The following is a 20778-nucleotide window of genomic DNA, read 5'->3' as shown; positions in this document are numbered from 1 at the left end:
AGATTTGGTGAAAACTCAGTGAACTACAAAGCAGGGAAAGATTTGAGATTTTCCCAACCACGCCTTGAACCCATGGGGCAGCACAGAGGATATTTAATATTTTTGTGCCACTGAACCCAACTTGTGGGGCTTTTTTGTGTTTCTCAGGACACAAGAGCAAGGCAGGCTGTAGCTCATCCCCTTGCCAGGCCCAGAGGCAGAAGGTGCAGCTGGAGAGGGCCAGGGTGTGTTACTTACATCACTGTTTTTGGGACCCAGCAAGGACAGGCTGTCCCTGGCCAAGGCCACAATCACGTTGCTCTTCTCTCCTGCCCAGTGAACGACCATCTGATTGTGGGAATCATTGAGGCTGACCTGCAATGCCAAGGGAAAGGACACCCTGAGTCACAGCCTCACCCAGAGGGACAGCAAATATCCACTCATGCCACCTTTCCTTGGAAATTGGGAAATCCAGAATTTGGGAAAACTCGTTGAGAGCAGCATCTCTCCTGAGCACGTTGGCAGAATGTGCCTAAAAGGGTAATTTTCCCTTTATTCTTCCTCAGACAAACAGGATTCAGGGGATGATGAGAATGAAAACTCAAACCAAGGACTGAGAAGTGTTTTCAAATCCAGGCTGATGAGACCACAGGGAAACAGAGAGTCAGGCACTGATCCCTTGAGCAGTGGCAGGACTCGAGGAACTGCCTCGAGCTCTTCCAGGGGAGGTTTAGCTGGAAATAAGAGAAAGGCTCTTCCCCCAGAGAGTGCTGGGCACAGGCCCAAGAGCTCCAGCAGCATTTGGACAGCCCAGGGATGCCCAGGGTGGGATTGTTGGGGGTGTCTGTGCCGAGCCAAGGGTTCCAGCTGAGGATATTCTGTGATTCCAGCACACACAGAAGCATGCACAGTCCTGTCATTCTGGACTGTGTGTGTTGTATCTGCCAGCACAGGGCTGGTTTCTATGGGGAAGCTGTGGCAGCAGCAGCTCAGTGGGAGCTGACAGTGCAGGACAAACCCTGCAGGGACAGCCAGGGAGAGCTGGGGCAGCAGCTCAGCTGGGCTCTGGATGGGTGGATGGGTCCCTGCAGCAGAGGATGTGCGTGCCTGAGCCCTCGCACGCCACAGCTCAGCCCAGCCCTGCTAACCCTGCTCGGGGCCTTGGGAAGCTGTAAAAATACAGGGATAAGCCCTGCTTAGGCTGATACCCTGCAGCACTGGCTGACCCTGGGATCAGCCAGCAGCACTGCCCACAAGGGGCTGCTTGAACCTCCAGCAAGGAAAACACTTGGAAAAACAAGGTCTTTATTCTGGGAGAAGATGGGGGGGGGGGGGGGGGGGGGGAGAACCAAGGAGAAACCCACAAATCCTTCTTATGCAACAGGCTCACAAGGAGGGGAAAGAGAACTGACCCCAACCCCTGCAGGGAGCATCCCCCAGGGCTGGTGCATCTCCCTGGGCTCTGGAGCATCCCCCCTGGGCTGGAGCATCCCCAGGGCTCTGGAGAATCCCCCTGGGGCTCTGGAGAATCCCCCTGGGGCTCTGGAGCATCCCTGGGGCTCTGGAGAATCCCCCTGGGGCTCTGGAGCACCTCCATGGCTCTAGAGAATCCCCCTGGGGCTCTGGAGCATCTCCATGGCTCTGGAGCATCCCCTGGGGCTCTGGAGCATCCCCAGGGATCTGGAGCATCCCCCTGGGCTCTGGAGCATCCCCAGCAGGGACCCCACACTGGGCAAACCCTGCCAGAGCTCCCAGCTATGGATGCAGATTTAGGTCAGGCAGCAGCAGCCACAACACCAGGCAGCTGAGCCCTGCGTGCCTGCCAGGAGAAAAAAAAAAAAATTAAAAGATTAAAAAAATATATAATTAAAAGGAAAAACGCTGTTTGAGGATGCAGGGATGCTGCTCACTCAGCCAGCCTCGGGTGTGGAGCTCACTGTGCTCCCAGCCCCCCTCCCCTGCTCTGGGAGCAGAATAACCCCGTTTAAATCTCCCACATCTCTGTTGGTTATTTTGGGTGCAGCTTTTTTGGGTGACCAGCTGTGCTCAGGCTGGAGTTGGGCACTATTAGAACACAGAATTTGGCCCTTTAGATCCTCTCAATTGAGAGGGGTTTGTTACTACCAGTGTCAATTTTAAAAGGACTTCTCTTTCTATTTTTTTTTTTTTCACAAGAAATCCAACCCTTGGAATTTCAAAAGCAGGAAAGCCAGAGGAGACTCCTATCTGCACCTTGATTTAACCTCAGCAGTAAACCTTTATATCTTTTTTTCTTGTAAGATAAAGCAGACAGCAAGACCCCTTTTTGGAGACTTGGGAAGTGTAGTGAAACCCAAAATCCAGGAATAACTTGTTTGGGTTCAGGGGAGCCAGCTGAGCTTTGTTAGTCCTGGAGGAGCCAGGTGAGCTCAGGCAGTTTGAGGATGGCAGTCCCTAAATAAAGACAAAGATAAGCTTTGGCTCCTGGCAGGAGGGAGGAGCACTCAGCAGGAAGATTTTGGAGCAGCTGGAGAAGCTCTTACTAGAGGGAGTAAAGCAGGAGAAGGCAGCACAAGGATGCTGTAAGTCTCCCAGGAAGGGTTGTACAGCACTGGGTTGGGTTTGTGAGCCTCAAACTTTTGTTTTTGCTGCCCTGCAGAACTCAGTGGGGACCCAAGTGGCTCAGGGGAGCAGCAAGCAGCTGATGTCCCATTAACCAGGATGGGATCTGTGGAATAAGGCTGGGTTAGGGACCCTGCCCTGCTGCTTTGGCACTGTCACACTGTCCCCACCTCCCCTGCCTGGGGAACTGGTGTAACCTCTGAACAGGCAGTGACTGGTGCCTAATGGAAACAGCATTTAGCATAAATTCCACTTAATGGGAAAGTGTTTTGGTCTTTGCCAAGTGATTAAGTATATATGAAATATGCATGAAATTCTAATTTCTCCTCCTAATACGTAAAGTGCCAAATGAAGTCCAGGAGGGGAAAAGTGGAGCCAAGACATAGCAGAGGCTGCTTGTAGCTGTAGTTAATGGAGTTAATGTTTCTAACTTTGCTATGTATTTATTTCTTTGTTAACAGCATCTTCCAACAAATGACTGCCCTGCAGGAATGGGATGAGAAGAAGCCCCTGGAGCTGCCATCTGAGAGCAGGGATGAGCTTCAGGGATGCAGCTGGAGCCTGAGAGCTCCAGGCTGGGCTGGCAGAGGGAATGTCTGGAGCTGAGATGGAAATGTCCTGCTGAGCCTGGAGAGGTGATGGATGTCAGGAATTGAGGAGACCTGGGTGAGTGCAGTGCTGACTCTACAAACAGCAGCTTCCCTTCCTGTCACATCCCTCTTAGTTGTCTGTGCCCAGGTTGGGAGTTTGGAGAAGGATTTTGGTTGTGGAGGTGGCTCACCCCTGGCATGTGACAAACATGAAATGCCCTGGCTCCAGCATGGTGCAGGCTGGCCAGGGGATGGGTGACTGGCAGGGACAGCTCTCTGGAGCTGCTCTCCAGCCCTCCCTCACCAGAGGACTCTAAATCCCATCCCTGGAGCCCCTGCTCTGTGTGGGAAGCGTGACCTCCCCGTGCAGAAATCCCACTGCTGGCTGTGGTGAGCTGCCAGCAGAAATATCGTGTGCTGGCTGACTTGTAACAGCAGTGACAAGTGACAGGGCAGCATTAGGGGCTGCTCTTGGTGTCCAGGGGGTTTGGGAGCTCGCTGTGTGTGTCCCTGGGTTTGCTTTGTTGAGGATTAAAGCTCCAGCTCGAGGGCTGGGGCTGCAGCTCCGCGGTTCCTCGGGAGGTGATGCACTGTGACAGCTCAGTGCTGTAAACCTGAGTGCAGAGCAAAGATTCCCATGCTCACTGGGGTGTTTTCCCATCCTCAAAGTGGCCTACAAACAAATGCAGTTCCTGGGGAATTTCTGGGGTAGTTAATGAGTTATCACTGCTGTTTGATAAGCAGGGGTGGCAAAGAGCAAGGGTCCTGTGTGGCTGTGAGCAGCACTGAAACCATCCAAGTGTTGCCACCAGCTCAGATCACGGCTCCAGGGCTGCCAGGACATCTGTGGGCAAGGGGAATGGGCTAAATATCTTGTGCCTAGTAGGTGGGAGAATGAGGACTGGGCTGAAGAAGGGGTCAGAGGCAAAAGAGGATAGCTCAGGGCAGGAAAAGAAAAGGTGCTGTGACCTGGCTGCAGAGGACAAGTGCCAGCCTGCTGTCCCCATTCCCTGTCCCCCCCAGCAGGGCTGACGCAAGAGCTGGCCCCAGAGTGCCATGGGTGCATTCCTGCTCCTGCTAAAGCTTCATTACTGCACCTTCTGCTCTGCTCCCAGCATCTGCTCCCAGCCCTGCCGTGGGATTTCAGAACGCAGCCTGTGCCTGCCGTGGCGCTGCTTGTGGCTTGGACTGGAAATGCCAGGGTCTGAAATCATTGATATGAAACACGGGTGACTCATTTCAGAGAGTGCCAGGCCCCGTGTTAATTTAGTTAATGCTGAAATCATCTGCTTGCAGGGCTTGTTTTCTCTTTGCCACCACCAAGAGAGCTCTCCCTGGAGCTGTTGTTTCCAGGAGAATGGACAAAGTAAGGGAGGAGGAAGATTGGGGTCAGGGCAGGAATCCAGAAACAACCTCAAAAACAACCTGGGCTCTCATAAATTGATAGAAGGGCAGGGATGTGATGGGAATGGAGGCTTCCCCCAGCAGATTTGGGAAGTGCTGATGAAATTCACATAAGGAAGGAGGAAGGCTGCAGAAGAGGTCCAGAGTGTGCATGAGCTTGTCATTGCAGCTCTGGAAAGCTTGAGCGATGCCCCTGGGACACCACAGCACTCACAGGATCTGTGAGGAATCTGCTGGAGGGGAAAAACAATGAATAAAACCACAAATACCTCTCCCAGGCACCATGGTGCCAGGAGCAGGAGCTGTGTGGCTTCCAGGGATCAAGCTGTAGCAAAAAGCAAATGCCAGGAGTGGGGAAACCTTGTCAAGGTGGCCATGAAAGACCCAGCAATGGGGAGGGTGACCTGCTAACACAAAGAAGGAGGAAAAGGACGCAGCTGGGACACGCTGTCACCACCCAGGGCACCTCCAGAAGGTTAAAGTCTGATCTGGGAAGGCTCTGCCAGGCTGGTAAAGTAGGTCAAAATTAAGTACGGTTCAATTGCGATGCGGCGTGACTGATGTCTGCGCTCCCAGGGCTGGATGGGCTCACCCTGCACAGCAGCCTCTGCCTCCCTGGGAGCAGCAGGGCTCTCTGCCAGCTCTGCACCTCTGCACAGGGGGTTAACCGAGGTCTCCATCAACACAGAGGGGTGGGAAGGGTCAAGGTCAAGTGGTGGGATGACAGGAGGGCAGGTCGCAGTAAATGGCCTGGAAATGATGAAAACTCAGTGCTTTACCTCAAAGGCAGGGTGGGGTAAATCATCAGGAAACAGGAAGGCTGTGAGCAATGAAATAGTTCCCCCCAGAAGGGGAAGATGATGTTAGGGCAGGCACTAACACTGGTTCAGGGGACAGGGAGGCACAGAGGTGACAGCCACATGCAGGTTTTGAGCACAGGGAGAGGCTCAAGCCTTGCAGTGACATGTCTTCTGTCCCAGTGTGGTTTAAAGAAAAGATTTCTTCCGAGTTGTGTGCTTTAGAGGGTGGCTTTAGATAAACTCTTTCCAAAGAAGAGGATGGGATGTGTGCAGGTAAATGTTAGATATGTCTTAGCAGTGTCAATGCTCTCACAACTCCCCTCTCCCCCTCAGGACCAGCAGACCCACCCTGGGTTTCTGCCCCAGCATTTTTCCTCTGTGTCTGCCACAGCCATGACACAGCACTGGCTGCACACCCGTCCCCAGCACACACTCAGGCAGCCAGAGGGGCTGCAGGTCTCTCCCTGTTTGTTGCAGTCCTTGTGGCTCGTGGCTGGTTCACACCCAGCAGCCAGGATTTATGTGGGATGGTGGGGAGGTTCCATGGAAATGGAAAATCCTGGAGCCAGGCCCTGTTTCCAGGTCTGAGCAGGGCTGTGTAGGCAGGAGCACAAAGGTTGTGAGGGGACAGGAGGGTGGGTGGCAGACCTGCCATGGGGCTGGGGGCTCGTGCCAGGAGCAGGAGGGCAGGCTGAGGTGTGGAAGGGGTTTAGGGAGCCCTGCTGGCCCTGAGGATGAAGTTTTCATGCCCTGGGGATGCTTCTCTGCTGCCAGAGTCCTGCCTCAGACAGTCTGTCCATTGTAACCCTCAGCAACAATCCCACAGAGGTGAGGGCTGCCCACGGGAACAAAACCTGCTCTGTCTCAGAGCTGACAGCTCCAGAGTCAGGCATTTGGTCTGCTGATTGCTGCTGCTTCAGAGTCAGAAAAAACCAAGGAAAAGCCACAGAGGGGGGTTAGGCTGTGGTCCTGTTATTTGGTGATGTTCCTGGGAAGTTTTGCTGCAGCCTGCCCAGCAAGGATGCGATCGGCAGTGAGGGTCCAGATAAAAAAATCCAAGTAACATCCTGTGCTTGTGCTTGGGTGTCCAAGGCAAGAGGGCTCTGAGCCTGTTCCTGACAGTGCTGAGTAAGCTGTGTTTGGCTCCTGAGGAGCTACAAAGGGTTTGGATGTTCTTCCCCTGCTCGGTTCCAGACAGAGCTCTGCTCCCAGGTATCACCCCCGCCAGCAGCAAACGCTGCTTTCCCCAGCTCTGGGCTGAGCCTGGGCTCTCTGCTGTCCCACCAGCCTGCTTCAGGAGCACACTGGAGAGCCAGGGAAGGGCAGAGAGTTTTGGGGCACGAGCCAGTGCGTAGCATATGGCCAAGTGCCCTGCCAAAGGCACGGGATGTGTCCCAGATCAGGGACTGCAGTGACATGGCACAGGGATGCTCATCCAAGCACTGATGGCCCTGAGAGAGGAGTGCTTGGACTGCACGATTTTGTGCTGGTGTTGGAGTGCCAGAGGCCTGGGGGAGGGAGGTCACGGGGATTGTTGGGTGCTTGTGACCAGGCACGAGACCCCTGAGCACGGCTTCCCGGGCATTAGGAACTTGTGTGGTCAGATCTGTAACCCAGCCTAGGACACACAGGCTCCCCCTTGTCCCTTTTACTAAAGCAGAGCCCTGATTTAAAGTGCTGTAGCACTTGGCAGAACTCAGAAATGTTGTTTAGTGCCGAGCAACTCTTCCTGGTGACACACCCGGGCTGTAAAATCAGTGTGTCCTGCCCCAAAGCAGAGAAGGGAAGGGGTGCTGGGTGCTCTGCTGCCAATGAGAGCAGCTCCATTCCTCAGGCAAATCCCCTCTGGAAGCTTGAGGCAATGAGAAAAGCCCAAACAGTGACAAACTCTTGAACTCTCACTGCTTCCTGTTAGTCCTGTCCTGGATAGTGGCAGGGTTACTGCACCCTCCTGGGTCTGCAGCTCCGTGTGCAGGTGACAGGGACATTCCTGCCACAGCAGCTCTCTACCTGGCAGGTGGGCTGGACAGAAGGCATGGGGAGACAGAAGGGAAAGTGCCACCAATGTCTTGCCGTGGATGAGAGACAAGTGTCATGTTTTCTTCTAAAATGGGGTAGCTGTGTTATGCTAAAAACAGCCAAACGCTGAGGAGGTAGAGGAGGCGAAGCAGATTTTCAAGGGGAGGAGGAACAGCTTTTCCCTAAACAAGGGAACAGAAGGGCTTTAGGAGCAGCACCAGCCCTGCATGTGCCTCTCCAGCAGCTCCAGGGCCAGCCCTGCTCGAGACCAGCTCCTTCTCATCCTACAAATAGCAAAAAGGGGAAATTGGAAAGCACTATCGAAGGAGGCAAAGGGAGATGTCACTGAAGGCTCAAAGCCTCTCCTGTCCCTCCGTGGGCTGGTCCCTCCCCATCAGCATTTTGGGCACGTGATGGGGACACAGGCAGTGTCAGCAAGGAGGATCAAGTAGGGCAGCAGAGTGTGGACAGCACGTGAGCACATCAAAAATAAAGTAGAACCTCTAAAAGGCTGAAGCTTTCCCCAGCCGAAAATCCAAGTGCCATTTGCCATCACCACCCAGAAAAGATGGAAAAGAAGGGATGAAGGGGAACCTTCACGGTCCTGACAGCAAAACTTGCCAGGTTTCAGAAATAGCAGCTCCTGTGTTTTCCTGCCGTGAGCAACTCCGCTCCCCTTCTTTTCCAAGGACCGGTGGAGGATCCTTGGACACGCAGGGAGCCCTCCAGGCGGGGAAGGACACCGTGCCTCACCAATAGCCATGTCCTCCCGATGCTCACGGCGAGCATCCCTGCGGGGAATCGCCGTCCCTTCCCCATCCCCATCCCCGGCGCTGGGGATGCCCGGCCCCAATCCCTGCCCTTGGCTCCCTTTGGGGAGCGCATCTCGCCGGCAGCGAGCCCGCGGCTACCAGCGGGTACCAGGGCGAACGTGACCGCGGCGAGCGAGCGAGGCGGCTGCGGGGGATGCGGGCAGAGCCTGGGGCACAGCAGAGATCGGGGCACAGCAGAGATCGGGGCACAGCAGAGCAGCGAACCCCGCACCTTCCTTGCCCAAGCGGGACCCGCCGCGACCCCCGGGGAAGGATGGGGAGAGGGCAGTGATGGATGGAGCGTTCTCCAAGGGGGAATGTGGGCAGAACCAGGGGCACAGCAGAGATCAAGGCACAGCAGAACTCGGGGCACAGCAGAGCGGCGAACCCCACACCGACCCTTCCTTCCTCGCCCGCCGCGACCCCCGGGTTAGGATGGGGAGAGCGCGGTGATGGATGGAGCGTTCTCCAGAGGGGGATACGGGCTGATCCAGCCGCGCGCCCCCCGCCCCTCGCCATCCCCCCGCGGTGCGGGCTCACCTGTCCGTACACCTGGATGGGCTCCGGCGGGCGCGGCGCGGCGCGGCGGCCCCGCGGGGGCTCGGCGGGGGCTGCGGGGGCCGGCGGCGCTCGGAGCAGCAGCGGCGGCGGCGAGCGGGAGCCCGCGGCCGGCGGCAGCGGCAGCAGCAGCAGCGGCAGCAGCGGCAGCAGGCGGCGGGGGAGCGGGCAGGCACGGCCGGCCCCGCCGCAGCTCCGTGTCGCCATGTTCGAGCCGCCGGGGCCGGGCGGAGCGCAGCGGAGCGCAGCGGGGCCGCAGGAGCGGCAGCAGCCGCGCCGCCGCCCGGAGAGAATGTGCATGGGCAGCGCTGCGAGCCCCCCGCCGCCCCCCGCCGCCGCGGATGCTCGGGCCCCCTCCCCTCTTCTCGCTCCTTTCCTTCCCCTTTCCCTCCTTTCCTCCCTCTCCGTGTTTTTTCTCCCTCTGCGGAAGATGCTCGAGTCGCCTAAGTTGCATAAGTTGTGGTTAATTGCTGTGGTTCATTTTCTAAAGCTCGCGCCCCCCTCCCCCTCCTTCTCGCTCTTTTCCTTCCTCTTTTCCTCTTTTCTTCTTTTCCTCCCTCTCCGTCTTTTTCTCATTCTGCGGAGGATGCTCGAGTCGCCTAAGTCGCCTAAGTTGTGCTTAATTTCTGTGGTTCATTTTTGAAGCTCGCCCCCCCCTTCTCACTCTTTTCCTTCCTCTTTTCATTTTATCCTCCCTCTCCGTGTTTTTCTCCCTCTGTGGAGGATGCTCGAGTCGCATAAGTTCTGGTTAATTGTTGTTGTTCATTTTCTAAAACTTGTCCCCTCTTCCCCGTGTCTGCTCTCCCTCTCCTTTCCCCTGCCCTTTCTCCTTCTTCCTCTCCCTCTCTGGAGGATGCTCGGGTGCCTGTTGAGATGGAGTGAAATAAGTTCAACCTAATTTCTGTGGAATGGAGTTAAGGAGAAATGAAGCAGGCAGAAATCAAGTTGAAGGAAGAGAGAGTGAATTAGAGGAAACTGTGTTGAAATAAATGAAGCTGTTTAGGAGGGTGTGGAGTGGCAGGGCAAAGGGGAAAGGCTTCAAACTGGCAAAGAGTGGGGTTAGATTGGATGTTAGGAAGAAATTCTTCCCTGTGAGAGTGGGGAGGCCCTGGCACATGGCAGGTGGGTTTGAGTGTCTGTGTGCTTCCCACAGAACACTTGGCATAGGGAACATGCCTGTAACTCACTGAAGTGCAGGAGATGATGCTTGGTTGGTTATGCAGGGACAGCACAGGACTGATGCCAGTGGCCACAGCTCTGATTTACTGAGGGAGCTGGACTCCCAGGTGTGGGGATTCCCCTGGTTCTGCTGCTCTGGTCACTGTGCATCCCTTTCAGAGAGCAATTTGTCCCCTCCCTGCCTGGGGCTTGTGTGTATCCCTGCTGCCACAGAGCAGGGCAAGGGGGAGCAAGGATTTGAGGCAGGAGATCCAAATGACACTGGGAGATGACAGGACAGTTGAGCTGTGCCTGCTGCTCAGCCCCAGCTTGTTTCTCTAAGCCAGAGGTGGTTTTTTAGGCATGATCTTGCTGCTAAGAAATGGCTCAGGCCTCTTGTGTCTCCAAGATACTGAGAGCACACTGATGGCTTCCAACCCCTCTGCCTCATATGCACCATTCCAGCATTACCATCAAAGAAAATGGATGTGGCCCAGCAGTGAAGGAATGAGAGGCTATAAATCCCATGGACAGCCCCAAGGCAATCTTGCTCCCCCTCATTCCACTTGCCTTAATAGCAGGAATGTTGTCCAGAGCTTTCCCCGAGGTGCTTTCACCTAGAAACCCAGTTAGTGTATTTCAGTTATCAGGTCAATACAATTATAAGCCCTCCTAATAAAGCTTTGAGAGGTCTTGGCTCACAGTAATGTCCCCCTGGAGGACAGGAGGTCACTGTGGGTATGGGCAGAGTCCTTGAGGGAGTTTTGTTGAGTGGGAATCCCTGCAGCAGCTGCTCTCTGGGCCAGATGAGAAAATTCAAAAAGGACCCAGAGGTGAGGAATAGAATAAGAAATAGGAAGAAACCAGGAACTGCCTTTGCTGAGGTGCTAAATGGAGGAAAATGGTGTTTGGGGGGTTTACTGTCTCTCTTCCAGCTCTTCTTGCAGGGTGCAGAAGGGTCCCTGTCCCCCTGTGAGCTCCCTGTGCTGGGCACAAAGAGCTTTTGCCTGGAGCTCTTGGGTGGACCCAGCCCTGGTAAATGCTCACAGATGAATGGCTCTTTCTTTGTGCAGGGAAACACACGTTTCCCCTGCCAAGGTATTTTTTGTTTCTCAAAAAGAGACGTAAAGGGGAGAGGGGAACAGTGCAGAGTTTATTTTAAGGTCCATCTGGATTTCATCAGCAGCAAAGCTGTGAACTCCCAGAGCAAGGTGAGGAGCCCCTGGCCCCCTGGTTTTCCTTCCCCTCTGCCTTGAGACCTTTCCCTGTCTCAGCTTTAGAGGTCCCAGAGGGTTTGGGGGACTGAGGGGTTGAACAGCCATTCCCCACAAAGCCTCACTGAGAGAGTGAAGCTGCTTAAAGGAACCATTGCTTGTTGCTGAAGTTGGATCAGGGAGCAAAACAGGGATGCCAGGAGCTGAAGACCCATGGAATTGGTCTCAGAGCCTTCCTCAGAGGAGGATGATGGTTGCAGGGTTCCCTGCAGGGCTCAGGGCTGTGTCAGAGGCACCCAATTGCTGCATTCACACACCACTTTGTGTGCTGGGGTGTCTCTGAGGGGGATGTTCAGTGCACTGCCCTGATGTGTGGCACAGCATCCTGTGGGGGTGACAGGAGGGAAGGAAATGCTCTGTGTGGGGTGGGACAGGGAAGACACTGCAGACAAATCAGCAGGAAAGGCTCTGATGTCAGGAATTGCATGAGGAACGGGGTCATTCCTCAGGGAACTGGAGCAGGGACACCCCATGTGAGGGAGCAGGGGCAGAGCCCCACGCTGGGGAGAGGAGGAGGAGGAGGAGGAGGAGGAGGAGGAGGAGGAGCATCCACGCAGGTGCAGCTCCAGCGAGGCTGTCGTGAACAACATCCCCATCTTGTGGCAGCAGCAGCAGCAGGGACCAGAGCCAGGGCTGCTGCTGTCCATGCTCCAGTGGCCCAAGGCCACCCCGGGGGATGTGTGCTGTGCCCACAGCCCTGGCAGGGTGTGAGTGACCAGCAGGACAGGATCTGCCCCTGCCCAGCACTGGGGTGCTGCACATCCATCCCTGGGAATGTCCAGAACACAGGGCAGGGAGCACTGGGCACCAGCAGTGATGCCATTTCATCCTAGGGCTTTACTGCCCTGGGGTCCCTGTCTGTCCCAAAGCTGCCAGGATGGGCTGCCCAGGCACTGGGCTGACTAAGGGGAGGATGGGGTGATGAGAAATCTGGGGCTTTTCTTAAGGGTGTCATGTGGATTGGGAATCAGGCTGGCCAAGGACTCTGGTGTTGTCACTGTGTTTGTCTGGGCTGTGCCTCGACCTTAGGGCCCAGGTTAATCAGCAAACAGAGGTCAGGGGTCCTGTGCACGTGGGGAGATTGAGTTGGGATGGGCAGGTGGAAAGGTGAAAGCAGACTGGCTGGGCTGGCAGGACATGGGACAGGTGACCCAAGTACCACAGGTGTGGTGGTGTGGCCCTGGCCATGCCTGCCTGGGGACAGCTGAGACTGGATGAGGAGCAGAGGGGCTGTCCCCACAGCAAGGGACTCCAAGAAGGGCCTCCCTCCATGCCCAGTAAGGGCAGCAGGGCTGCAGTGACTGGTGACACTGGGGGAGCAGGGAATGGGAAAGCACAGGTGTCACTGTGCAGGGACGTGGTTACACCTGAGGAGGTTTGGGGCATTGGAAGTGGCTCTGGCCACTCTGACTTTATCTTGCCCATCTTCTGCTGTTTTGGCCCAAATTTTTCAGCCAGCACAGCACAGGTCTGTGACAAGTCCCTCATGGGTTTGCTGCCCCAGGACACTTTGCATGAGTCAGGGAGAAGGGAGCAAACAGCAGCCAAGTTGGCAATTGAGATTTATTGAACACTCAAACACCCCAAAGGTGGGGTGACCAGATTTCAGCAGGAAAAACACAGCCCTTAGGGGAGGAAGCTGGCCATGAACCCTTGAGTGAGGAGAAGCCCCTGCCCCTCACATCTGGGTGCCTGTTCCTCCTCCCTTCCTCCTCAGTGTTCTCAGGGGGCTTGAGAGACCCACAAGACTCAAAGCACACCTCTGTCCTACAGGCATGATGTTTCCATGGGACATCCCCAGGCAAGAGGAAGGAGGCTGAGTGCAAGAAGTCCCACCAAGGGAGCCATCAGAAGAAGCCACACCACCTCCAAAAGGTAGGGTTTTCTTCCAAAATAGAGCTCATCCCGATGGACACCATGATGGGAACAAGGAATCATCAGCAAAGGGGCGCAGCAGTGGGACAAAGACCCTGCCACGAGTCACGTTAATTTGTGCCAAATCACTGTTCTATTTGTGCCATGTTATTCTTCTTATAAAGCATCAGCACAGCACTAAAGCAGCGCAGGGACCTTAGCAGAGATCCAGGGGGAGCTGGGAGGGGCAGCAGCAGGAGAAGCAGGGCAGATCTGTGGTGTGGAGCATGGCCGGACAGCGCCGTTTTGGGATCGGGGCAGGTTCGGATGCTCACCAAAAATCACCCCACGCTGGTCACGTCATTGGGGACAGGGACTCTTTGTCCGTGGAAAAGTCTTGGGTGGCTGGTGAGGATCCAGCCAGAGAAGGGACACTCTTGGAGGAAGCCTACTCAGTCTTGGAGGCCACGGTGCCGTTGGACGTTCCCGGGTCTTTCTTGGAGGCCGCGGTGCCGTTGGACGCTCCCAGCTCTTTCTCTCGCAGCCTGCGCAGGTAATCGTGGGGACCTTTGCCCTCAAAGGACGTGGGGCTCTTGTAAGAACCCCCAATCTTGTCCCAGAGGGTGAAGTACTGGCCGTAGTTGTAGTCGAAGTACAGGTGGTGGTCGGTGTGGTGGGCAGAGCCGTTGATGACGTGCCGCAGCAGCCGCGGCACGCGGTAGTCGCCGTCGTGGATGGAGATGGTCCAGACGTTGACGAAGATGTAGAGGCCCAGGTAGGTGACTTTGTGCAGGGGGAACAGGAAGGGGTACACGTGGTAGGGCAGGCTCTGCATGAAGCCATCCACGGGGTGGAAGGCGTGGCTGGCGAAGGGCGTGGCGATCTTCCACAGGTGGTGGGGCTTGTGGAAGCGCTGTGGGCACAGGGGGCTGTCAAGGTGGGCTCTTTTAGGGATTCACGGCCCCAAGGGATGCTGTTTGGGCCATCACCACCCAAACTGAGAGGGTCTCAAATGGCTCTTAGCTCCCATCACATGGTGTCACCTTGTTCAGCCATTCCCACCCAAGGATTCCCTGGGAAATGTCACCAGAGCAGGCCAAGGACTCTCATCCAGAGCCCCCTGTCCTGTCCCATACCTTATAGAACAGCTTGTGGTGCAGCCCACGGTGTATCCAGTAGATGCCCATGTCAGTGAAGAAGAGGAAGGACAGCATGCTGAGGAAGACACCAGACCAGCCTGGAGGGGGACAGGGTTGTTAGAGGTGGCACATGTGGGCATCAGGAGGCTGTGAGGGTCTCCACAATGTCCTCGTGGTGGGACACACGTGTGAGCCACGTCAGGGTCTGCCCCACTGAAGTGAGAGCATCAGGCTGTGCCCTGTGACTCAGGGAAAGTGAGTCAGGTGCTGGGAGCCGTGCCCAGGGAAGGGAAGGATCTCTTTAGTGGAGAGTGGAGTGTGTCAGGAGGAGTGAGGGTGTATGGGGGCCTCCCCTAAAGAGAACTTGGGTTTTTGGCAGACAGCTGGGACAGGAGGAGTTCTTGGGGTTGTCATTGGGAGAAAAGGGAGCTGAGGGAGGTAATCCAGGTGGGGACAGGACACTGCTGTGGCAGGGGGTGCAGGGAGGTTCACTCACCATACGGGGAGTCCTCGATGTTGTCGTAGAGTTTGCTGTAGCCCCGCACCTCGGCGAAGAACAGGGCGACAGTGGGGACGCTGATCCAGGGCAGGGAGCGCAGGGCATAGGAGATCTCCCGGCTCACCTGGTTCTGGGGGTGTGACAAGAGGGGTCAGGGGCACAGGGGACACCTGAGAGCTCCAGTGCCCCTCGTAAGGGCTGGCATCTTGGCCACCCCTTTGTCGTGACATCTGTGCCATGGTGTGGGACACGGGTGCTGCTCATATGGGGACAGCTGTGCTTGGGCAGGGCTGGGTGTTGGGTTTAGGGGGCTGTGGCATTCTAATCAGGGGTAACAGCAGGCTGAGAGGGGTGAATGTGACAGTGGGGACAACCCGTGCCACAGCAATGACAGGTGACATTCAGAATGGATAAGGGGACAGCGAAGGGGACACTGCCATTCAGCGTCTGGGTGAGAAGTTGCAAGCTGCACCCACCTCCAGGAACTGGGGATGCTTTTTGAGCTCGTGGTCGAAGATGAAGTAGTAGCTGAGGGTGCCGAAGAGCAGGTAGAGGGCGAGGGCGCCCAGGTTGGTGATGACAAACAGGCTGAGGAGCTGGCGGCACGGCTCGTCCTCGGGCCACCCCGCCGGGTACACGTAGGGCGTCAGCAGGTGCCGGTCCGCGGCTTCCAGCACCAGATCCATGGTGGCTCCTGCAGGAAAAGGGCAGCTGTGACTGCTCCAAGATGTCCCTCCCCACGGGGAGGGGCACGGGAAATCGGGCTGTGGGCAGGGGAGTGGCAGGGGTGGAATGCTGTCCGTCTGTCTGCATCACCTGAGCTGGGACTGGGAACCAAGCCTGGGTGTGAAGCAGGAAGATGCAAAGGGGGGGACCCGCCTAATTCTGTGCTCTGTTGCTGCGGGAGGGGGCGCTTGTGACAGGGGACACTTGTGACAGGGGACAGCGGGCTGTGGGTGGCAGCGGGACGGGTGACAGCGGCATGTGGGTCCGGAGTGCAAAACCCCTTTTGTGGCAGCACAAAAAAAAAAAATAAAACGGGCGCCGGGCTCGGTTCCGTGCCCTCCTCGGGGGTCCCCGGGTGGCCAAGGGGGGGTGGCCAAGGGGGGTGACAGTGTCGGGAGCCGCAGGTGGCACTGCCAGCGCCAGGACGCCACCGCGAGCTGCCGGGAACGGGGAGCGTGATGCCGGCGGGGCGCGGGGGCCGTGCCGGGGTGTCCCCCCCCCCCGCGACCCCCCATTCCGGTGTCCCCGCACCCCAAACCCCGCGTCCCGTTACCTGCCCGGGGTCCCGGAGCGGCGCGGGGCGGGGGCGGGGCCGCGCGGTAGCGCCACGTGACGTCACCGGCGGAAGGGCTCGCGCCACCTCGGGCGGTGACGTCAGCGCGTGAAAAGGGGCGGAGTCACCGTCTGGGGGCGTTGTCATTGGCTGGGGCGTGACGAGGCGTGGCTTAAAAAATAAGGTGTGGTCAGGAATGGGGCGTGGTCTGGGTATGGGCGTGGCTCTGCTGTCGTTCCGCTCCGTGCGGTGCCTCGGGCGCTGTCCCAGGGAATCTGCGCGATCCCGCCGCCCCTGCTGTCCCCTCCCTGCTGTCCCCTGCTGTCCCCTCGGTGCCGATGTCCCCCCTGTGGCTTCGGAGGGACCTTAAACCCCGTCCGGTTTCACCCTCCCGCCATCCCAGGCTGCTCCAGCCCCGCTGTCCAGCCTGGCCTTGGGCATTCCCAGCTCCTGCTGTGCCCCCCCGCCCTCGCAGACAGTTTGTAACCCTGCTTATTTTAATTAATGATTTTTATTCTATTCCCCACCCCCGCAGTTTCCTCTGCAACAGCTTTTAACTCCAGACTCACCTCGTCTCTCCCACTTCAATTTGCCCGAGTTTTTTTCCCTGAGTTTTTCCTTAAGTTTTTCCCTGAGTGAATGAGTTTTTCCCTGAGTGAGTTTTTTCCTGGGTTATTCCGAGTTCTCCCCTGGGTTCTTCCCTGCGTTTTTCCTTGAGTTTTTTCCCTGAGTGAGTTTTTCCCTGAGTTCTCCCCTGGGTTCTTCCTTGTGTTCTTCCTTGAGTTCTTCCTTGTGTTTTTCCCGAGTTTTTCCCTCAGTTTTTCCTTCATTTTCCCCCTCAATTTCCCCCAGGTAATACATCTCTTTTCCTCTTTTCAGGTCAAACCTTTCCACCTCTCCAGGGCGAGGGATGAACACTCCAGCAGAGAAGCACAGCAAGGGCTTTGCTCAAATCATTGTTCCTGCTCATGTCTCTCCCCAAATTCCTGGAATTTCCTACTTGCACAGCACTGGGAGTGCTTTTAGCTGCAAAGGTTTGTGACTATGTGCTTTAAAAAATCTGGTATGGAGGGATGGAGAGATTCACCAAAATGTATTTCTGACATTGCCTCAGCCACCAAAAGCATTTTACCCACCATGAGAAAAAATTGTAACCCCCCAAGCTTATTTTTATTAAGATACAGTCAATTCTTTTGCTTGTTTTCCCAATAGAACTTTAGGGAAACTTCAGAATATAAAAATCAGTCCAGAAGATTATATTTTGTTGCAGTTATAGGCATTAAAACTGGAATTTTTGGACTGAAACACTGATTTATAAGGAAACTTGAGTCCCATTTGTTATTTACAAGCTGCTGGTGTCATAAATACAGACAGCCAAGTGTAGGACAGAGACAAAGGGGAAAACAATTTCCAGCAGGGCTTTTTGTCAAGGCAGTTGAATAAAAAAGTTGTATCTTGACCTAAAGTAATTTTTACTGGCAAAGCTGTAGTTATTCCTGTAGTAACCCTGCTTGTAAATGGAATTTTAACAAAAAAAATTCATCACCAAGTCCCTGTAGCCACTTTATTTCAGGGGCAGCACAAACTAATCCAGTTGGCTTTAAACCTTGTGCTGTTTTAAACTCCCTGCAGTGCTTTAAAATCCCCACAAATAAAAAAATAAACCAAAAACCAGAGTGGGTTGGGTAGTGCAGAGACTCTGGGTGGTATTTTAGGATATTTTGCTGTCATCATCTCTCCAATAGGTTCAGGTTTTTCCTAGATTTGGGGCTCCAGAATATTCCATATGATTGATGCACTTTTTTATCCATCTGGGATAGATGCAGGATATTGATGTGGAAAGATGATTTTTCCAAATCCATAATTTCTCAATGAGAAAATCCTGTGCAGAACTTTTATTCCTTCTGGAATCATCTTGATTTAAACATAAGAATAAAATGGATTTGGGTTCAGCTGGGAGAAATATTTGTTAAATAAATTAAAAATCAGGTCCAGCATGGAAAAAGTTGCATATAATTGTTAGTTCTCAATAAAAATTATTTTAAATCAGGCTTGTTTGCTCTTCTTATTAGAACATAGAGATGATTTTATTGGATTTGACACAAGTGTGGCTTCCACCAGAATAAATGGGATTTTTTTATGGGGTGATGTTCACAAATGTAGGGTGAAAGTCTGAGACAGTGAATGACATAAATACTAAACTCAGTGTGGGAAGCTGGATGGATGGAAGCTCTGAGGAGAGCTGAAACCACATCCTTGAATCCCAAAAAAATGGTAAATCCTAAAAAACCCTCACAAATTAAAATGATAACAGGGATTCTATGGAGATGGGATCAGAGAACAAAGCAGAGGGGGAAGGAAATTGTAAAAGCCACTAAAATTGGAACAGGGGGGAAAAAACACATTGGGTGTGATTAAAACTGGTCCCCAAAGAGGGGGAAAATGATACCCAATAATCAAAAGTGCTCTGGAGAGAGAAAATTTGAACTCTAATAATCCAAGTGACCTATAGTAACCCCAAATCTTAATTATTGACCTCTAGTAACCCCAACGTGACTTAGAGTAACCCAAAAAGTGACCTAAAGTAACCCAGATTTTTTTTCTGGAGAGAGCAAGTTTGACCTCAAGTAACCCAATTACCTATAGTAACCCCAAGTTTTAATTTTTGACATCAAATAACCCCAAAAAATGACCTAAAGTAACCCCAAACTTTCCTGGACAGGGCGAGTTTGACCTCTAATAGCTCCAATGACCTATAGTAACCCAAAGTCTTAATTTTTGACCTGTAATAACCCAAAAATGACTTCAAGTAACCCAAAAATTGACCTGCAATAACCCCAAATTTTTCAGGACAGAGTGAGTTTGATCTCCAGTAACCCAAATGACCTATGGTAACTCCAAATCTGAATGGCTGACCTCTAGAAGCCCCAAAATGAACTCAAGTAACCCCAAAGTGACCTAAAGTAACCCAAAAAGTGACCCAAAATTTTCTGGAGTGAGTGAGTTTGACCTCAAATAACCCAGTGACCTAGAGTAACCCCAAATTTTAATTTTTGACCTCTAGTAACCCCAAAATTTCCTCAAGTGACCATAAATGACTCCAAAATTTTCTAGACAGAGTGAGTTTTACCTTTAATAACCTAAATGACCTCTGGTAACCCGAAATCTTAATTTCTGACCTGTAGTAACCCCAAAATGACCTAGAGTAACCCCAAAAGTGACCTAGAATAACCCCAAAATTTTCTGGAAAGAGCAAGTTCAAACTCTAATAACCTCAACGACCTAGAGTAACCTCAATGACCTATAGTGACCTCAAAATGTAATGGCTGACCTCTAGTAACCCCAAAATGACCTAGAGTAACCCCAAAAGTGACCTAAAGTAACCCCAAAATTTTTTGGAGAGAGCAATTTGACCTCAAGTGACTCAATGACCTGTAGTAACCCCAATGACCTATAGTAACCCCAAATTTTAATTAATTGGGGTTTCTTGAGGTCAAACTCATTTGCCATAGAGCACTTTGGAATTACTTTGCATCATTTTGTGGGATACTTGGGGTCAACAATTAAAATTTGGGGTTACTATAGGTCATTGAGGTTACTATAGGTCATTGGGGTTATTAGAGGTCAAACTCGCTCTGTCCAGAAAAGTTTGGGGTCACTTTAGGTCATTTTGGGGTTACTAGAGGTCAATATTTAAGATTTGGGGTTACTCTAGGTCATTTGGGTTATTATAGGTCATTGGGGTTATTAGAGTTCAAACTTGCTCTATCCACAAAAATTTGGGGTTACTTTAGGTCAATTTTGGGGTTACCATAGGTCATTTTGGGGTTACTAGAGGTCAATATTTAAGATTTGATGTTACTATAGGTCATTGGGATTATTAGAGGTCAAATTTGGTCTCTCCAGAAAATTTGGGGTTACTTTAGGTCAATTTTAGGGGTACTTTAGGTCATATTGAGGTTACTTGAGTTCATTTTGAGGTTACTAGAGGTCAACCATTAAATATTGGGGTTGTTATAGGTCATTGAGGTTATTAGAGTTCAAGTTTGCTTTCTCCAGAAAATTTTGGGGTTACTTTAGGTCACTTTTGGGGTTACTCTAGGTCATGTTGGGGTTACTTGAGTTCACTTTTGGGGTTATTACAGGTCAAAAATTAAGACTTAGGTTTACTATAGGTCATTTGAATTATTTGAATCCAAACTCGCTCTTTCCCGAAAACTTTGGGGTCACTTTAGGTCACTTTTGGGGTTACTCCAGGAAATTTTGGGGTTACTAGAGGCCAATATTTAAGATTTGGGGTTATTATAGATCACTGGGGTTATTAGAGTTCAAACTCATTCTGTCAAGAAAAAAATCAGGTTACTTTAAGTCGATTTGGGGTTACTAGAAGTCAACTATTAAGATTTTGGGTTACTATAGGACATGGAGTTTTTTTAGAGTTCAAACTTGCTCTCCTGAGAAATTTTGAGTTACTTTAGATAGTTTTTGGGGTTACTTTGGGTCAGTTTTGGGGTCTTTCTGTGGTCAGTGCTGTGGTCAGGGCTGTGGTCATTCTGTGGTCAGTGTGATCCCCTCAGTCAGTCTCTCTTTACACCATCCCTGTTTGGACAATCTGTCCAACCATTTAAAGATCCAAAGAAAATCATGGACATCCCATAACCCAGCAGTGCCCCAGGGACCCTCTCCATCCTCGGGGTGTCCCAGCAGAGAGCAAACTGTCCCTGAGGCTGCAGCTCCTCAGCACACCCACACTGCTGCTGTCATTAACTCAGCACCTTCATTAACACTGAAATAAGGGAGACTCAGGGCCTG

The 20778-nt window shown here is 53.2% G+C and overlaps 2 protein-coding genes and 1 long non-coding RNA gene across 4 annotated transcripts in view; 1 reads left to right on the top strand and 2 right to left on the bottom strand.

Moving 5' to 3' along the window:
• Positions 1–9156, bottom strand: part of SORL1 (sortilin related receptor 1) — a 47165-nt gene extending 38009 nt beyond the window's left edge. The window contains exons 1-2 of one of the 2 annotated variants that reach the window (XM_079326555.1): positions 8746–9156; positions 238–354 (exon numbers count right to left, since the gene is read on the bottom strand). In XM_079326555.1, the coding sequence (XP_079182681.1) occupies positions 238–354; positions 8746–9063 (435 nt within the window). In that variant the 5' untranslated portion in view covers positions 9064–9156. The remainder of the gene's footprint in view (positions 1–237; positions 355–8745) is intronic. The other variant, XM_079326554.1, reaches the window with a different exon arrangement.
• Positions 9157–12740: 3584 nt separating this feature from the next.
• SC5D (sterol-C5-desaturase) lies at positions 12741–16103 on the bottom strand. Its single transcript, XM_079326958.1, has 5 exons — positions 15967–16103; positions 15164–15381; positions 14685–14817; positions 14186–14286; positions 12741–13962 (listed from the first exon to the last, which is right to left on the bottom strand). Exons 2-5 carry the CDS (start codon positions 15371–15373, stop codon positions 13498–13500), a joined length of 909 nt encoding a protein of 302 aa, XP_079183084.1. The 5' UTR covers positions 15374–15381; positions 15967–16103; the 3' UTR covers positions 12741–13497.
• A 260-nt stretch (positions 16104–16363) lies between these two features.
• On the top strand, positions 16364–18015 carry LOC306812242. The gene is made up of 2 exons (XR_013776835.1): positions 16364–17000; positions 17712–18015. It is a non-coding gene; the product is annotated as an uncharacterized lncRNA (long non-coding RNA).
• The last annotated feature ends 2763 nt before the right edge of the window (positions 18016–20778 follow it).

Source organism: Erithacus rubecula (assembly GCF_903797595.1).
Source record: "Erithacus rubecula genome assembly, chromosome: 25".
NCBI classification, from domain to species: domain Eukaryota; kingdom Metazoa; phylum Chordata; class Aves; order Passeriformes; family Muscicapidae; genus Erithacus; species Erithacus rubecula.
This window is presented reverse-complemented; position numbering and strand designations above follow the sequence as displayed.

What these genes read in the sequence shown, in the direction of transcription:
- SC5D (XM_079326958.1), bottom strand. Translation starts at nt 15,373, where the DNA reads ATGGATCTGGTGCTGGAAGCCGCGGACCGGCACCTGCTGACGCCCTAC. An exon ending in AGCATCCCCAGTTCCTGGAG is followed by an intron (nt 14,818 to 15,163) that starts GTGGGTGCAGCT and finishes TCACACCCCCAG; the next exon opens with AACCAGGTGAGCCGGGAGAT. An exon ending in ACCACAAGCTGTTCTATAAG is followed by an intron (nt 13,963 to 14,185) that starts GTATGGGACAGG and finishes CTGTGCCCACAG; the next exon opens with CGCTTCCACAAGCCCCACCA.